The following is a 4,526-nucleotide window of genomic DNA, read 5'->3' on the forward strand; positions in this document are numbered from 1 at the left end:
TTAACATTCCATATGTTATCTTAATGCAGAGGAAGTAGATTGGGGCCCAAATAGAACGTTCAAGCATTGTTTTTGTTTACCTTGTTGAAAGGGTCTATAGTATCTCTTCTATTTTTTCTTCTTTCTCAACAAATTCACCAAATCTTTAATGTATGACAGCCTAGAGTTTACATCTTGATGTTACATGTTTTATTTGCCTGAAGCATCTATAAAATGGTTAGAATGGTAAATGGACTTGCACATAGCGCTTTTTTCAACTCCTGCGAGCACCCAAAGCGCTTCACATTGTCATGCCGTACATTCACCCATTCACACACACACACTCACTCACACACCAATGGCGGAGGCTGCCATGCAAGGCGCCAACCTGCTTATCAGGAGCACTGGGGTTAAGTGTCTTTCTCAAGGATACTTCGACAGGGTAAAGGGCTTTCTTTGCTAAAAAGGTAAAAATGGCATGATATTCTAGTATCAAATGAATACTAATGTTTCCTCTTTGGGATCTGACCCTGTAGCCTATTTATCAGTATATCAATGGCCTTAGTTCAGACAAGACACAAGTGCTTCTCTTTCACCTTAAGCAGACATTTTGGCACCAAGAAATCAGAATGGACTGGACTCTTTGGCCTATATGTTATTGAGATGACAAGCAATAGCAGAGTGAGTCCAAGCACTTGGATGTTCTATGCTTGGTCTTTGAGGTTGTAATGGTTACATTAACCTTGTTGCCTACTTTTTCTTGAGAGGATACAGCAGACTATCCGATTGACCGTATTTGTTCAATCGGAATAGGAATGGACCTGCCTACATACACCACCTCTTTCATTCCGATTAAAATTCTGATCGGATCAGGCATTTTTATTCCGATTGAGGTGTTTAGGCCTATATGAGATTTTTTTTTATTCCGATTGAGCCGTTATTCCGTTTCTAATCGGATTTAGGGGCCGTTTATACGAGGACAATTGCGAAGGAAGACGACAAAATATTTTATCATAAGTGCCTTTCGTTTACACGGCGACCCCGCCATCAGGGCTTGAAGACGCAAAAATCTGAAGACTGCTTCCAGAGTGTAGAGTTTTGAAGACGACCCGGGTTGCGTCTCCGTCTAAACAGCTAAACCAAAGATCCTTGATTACCTCTCTGGCTAAATTGTCAAATTAGAATGTCTGCGCGTGACGTACCGGGGTTCTATCACACCACCACCCAGCGGTCTGGAATGCATATCCAATCGAATATCACATACTCTTGCCTCTTCATATAAACAAAGATTTCCCCCTGAGAATGCTCGTCTAAACGCGAATAAAAAAATGAAGACGAGACTTCTGCGTCTTCTCTTTTCATCTTCACCGTATAAACGTAGCCTAAAAGTGGCCATGTAAACGTGGTTATTATTGTAGGCAGGTGTTAAAGTGTGGGGGGATAATAAATTAATAAATACATTTCCAGATAATCAGATAAATTAATAAATACATATATTAGGCTACTTCATACCAACGATATAGCGCGATAGTATTGTTAAAATAAATGGTGAGTTATGTTTTACCCCTGTTAATTTGTACACCCCTGGTACAAATCAATATGGGGGTTATTTTGACTGACAGGGGTGACCAAGAAACTAGCCATTCTTGTCAATAAAAAGTATTGCTACACCACCATACTCAATATGTTATAGGGACACCAGGCAACATTTTCGTGTTAATTAATCATCTTCGTAAGTCGGTATAGCCTATGGTTAAATGACTCATTACGGGGCGAATGAAGGCTCTCTCTCCCGCCCCTACCTACTGCCTGTAGGAAGAATATCCCACTTGCAAGTTGATTGTATCCTACCCGCCCGACCCGAAGCAGGATCAGTTTACAGCACAGAGGCAGGCTAACAAAACGCTAGAGATTGTTGCAAGCGTGTGTATAATGGCAGAGCAGTGAAGAAGCAGCGAAAACCCTTGACGGAAGACGCAAAGAAAAGGAAAAGAGCTTCAGACCGAGCGAGGGGGAGTTTCGTAGAGAAAAAGCATCAGGCTTGCCTGGTGTCCCTTTAAAGTGGGATTTGGCAGGTCTGAAGCTCTTTTCCTTTTCTTAGCCTTAGCCTTTCGTTAGCCTGCCTCTGTGCTGTAAACTGATCCTGCTTCGGTCGGCGGGTAGGATACACCGAACTTGCAAGTGGGATATTCTTTCTACAGGCAGTAGGGGTGGGCGAGAGAGCCTTCATTCGCCCGTAATGAGTCATTTAACCATATACTGACATACAAAGATGATTAATTAACACGAAAACGTTGCCTGGTGTCCCTTTAACCACTAGTTAGAGGGGCCTACTTCACTGCAAATCCTAAAATGGGAAGTTTGGAAACGGGCATAGGACCTTTCCAGACTAACCTGCAAAGCATTTACAAACAATTTAACATGGGTTCACCTATAGTAGCCTATTGAGTCTGACATCCATTGTCAATATAGCATGTCTTATTATAATATAAGCGGGGGTGTAGTGGTAAAATAAGAGGTGGGTGAACTATGAATTCTGTGATCACGGTAAGGTGGACTGCGCTTAGCGGTTTCGGATTTTTTTAAAAAGGCATTCAGAATATGTTGATGATGGTAGGCTGTGTGACACTGAATTACAGGGGTAAGAAGAATTGAAATTCAGGGGATGATAGGGGTAGGCTGCAGTTTTCCATTCTTTTTCCATTTTTGTTTTGTGGTTGAAGCTGTGAGCCAGTGAGCTTTTCACAGGTTGGTGCTTCCCAAGTAAAATCGCCTAAGTTTACTTTCACAATCCTCTCCAATTGGCCTACTTGACAAATTAACTGCGTTCAACGCGGTCTATTCAGCAGCGCCAAACAGAAGGGCAAGACAAACAAATATTGAAGACTTGCTGGTAGGCCTTTACGTAAATCTGGACATATCACTTGACACCAGAAGCCGTTGGACTGGTTTAGTGACCGCTGGGTGCCGCCTGTGGGTGAAAACACGGAAGAGTTCATTCAAGGAATTTAGTATGAGAGCTGTAGGAGCGCGTTTCGACTCACTCTCAGAACAAGCCATCGGCACAGGCAAAGAAGGTCCCATGAAACCGAACGGATCAAACAAATTGCTGTTCCGCCGCGGCTAAAAGCTGAGATGTACGGAAACGGCAAACTTTATGGAATTATCCTGATTTATTCCTCACTTTCCAGGATTGTATGTGGCGAGAAATCGGGTAAGTAACTGGAGCTAGTTAGCACAACAAGCTAGCATTGTAAGTGAACGACAAGAGAAGTTGCACGTTTCAATGCAACAGTGTTATTTATCATTAAAAAGTAGGCTACGTTCAATTTGCCTTCCATGTAGCCTGTTAAACCAAGTAGTCCAAAGTAGTATTACGCAGCTTAAGTAGGCGAACCTAATACTTTCATAGCCTACGATAAACACGATGTGTTAATATTTCAACAGTCACGTCAGGACTTCACAGCTCACATGTGACTAATTATCCCTAACCAGCATTAACGCTGTGGACAGCCAAAATTGTTTCATTATTTCGCTACAGTGTACCGCTGAGTTTTGTAGGCTACACACAACTCTACAATGTTTCAGCATCGCATGCGTCTGTTACAAATCTTGTAGCTTGCTGTAACCTATACATCACAGAGCTTTGTGGTCATTATCAGTGCCTTTGGTTGTACTTACTACTTGAGAAAGTGGTGTGTGATTACAAATTATGCATTCCCACTGGATGCTCCAAAGTGACAATACGTTCCTGTCTTATTGAACTCAACATTACAGTTGCTTAGACCTCCTTACCCACACAACAGAAGCTGTGTTTAGAGAGACCATGCAATTTAGATGTGCAATGCGCTGGTGGAAGGGGCAGTGAATGTTAACCAAGGATTCCTTAATAATTCGTGGTTCTTGTTTTCATTGACAATTGTAATTGTTGCTTCAAAAATGCAATTAAAAGACCTGAAACAAGCATGCATAGATTGATAGATGGAATCTACAATGGCAGATATTGTGCAAACTACCATGCTATGAGCTTTTTAAGTAGACTGTTGTATGTGAACAGATATATGTATGGGTTGGTATGGATTTGAAATCATCCGATTTTTGAATGACAATCTTAAGTTATTGAGAGAAACATACTGAGGAGTGGTTACTTTTCCTCTCTTACTTTAAACCCTGCTATGCCAAACAATTGGTTTTCTGTTGACACAGGACTTGTCAGGTGTCCTCTGCTCCAGAGAAATGTGCTGATCTGTGGTGTTGGTCAGGCACTGTGCAGTTGACATAACTGGGGACTCTTCTCTCCTGAAGTAACTGACTCTTCCCCTGAAGTAACTGGCCTCAGTTCCAACTCTGGCGTGGGCACCACTGCGTTAGTGGCAGGCAGCAGAAAGCACGCCCCAGTGATGCCGTCCTGTGTTGTCACAGCACACAGAGAGCAGTGGTGCTGGAGCGCTTGCTAATCCGTTGGCCCTGCAAAGGGATGAATAACAATAGAGGAGAGCTCGCCTATTGTGCTTGTGTTTGTGGTATTGTCTCAAAGCGCCGCCAGG

The 4,526-nt window shown here is 42.6% G+C and overlaps 1 protein-coding gene across 1 annotated transcript in view; it reads left to right on the forward strand.

Annotated features, from left to right (window-relative positions):
- Nucleotides 1–2,932: 2,932 nt before the first annotated feature.
- dcbld1 (discoidin, CUB and LCCL domain containing 1) overlaps nt 2,933–4,526 on the forward strand; it is a 27,346-nt gene continuing 25,752 nt past the window's right edge. Inside the window, exon 1 of the mRNA XM_048251217.1 lies at nt 2,933–3,193. Within this exon, the coding sequence (XP_048107174.1) occupies nt 3,115–3,193 (79 nt within the window). The 5' untranslated portion in view covers nt 2,933–3,114. The remainder of the gene's footprint in view (nt 3,194–4,526) is intronic.

Source organism: Alosa alosa, chromosome 8, assembly GCF_017589495.1.
Source record: "Alosa alosa isolate M-15738 ecotype Scorff River chromosome 8, AALO_Geno_1.1, whole genome shotgun sequence".
Taxonomy (NCBI): Eukaryota; Metazoa; Chordata; class Actinopteri; order Clupeiformes; family Clupeidae; genus Alosa; species Alosa alosa.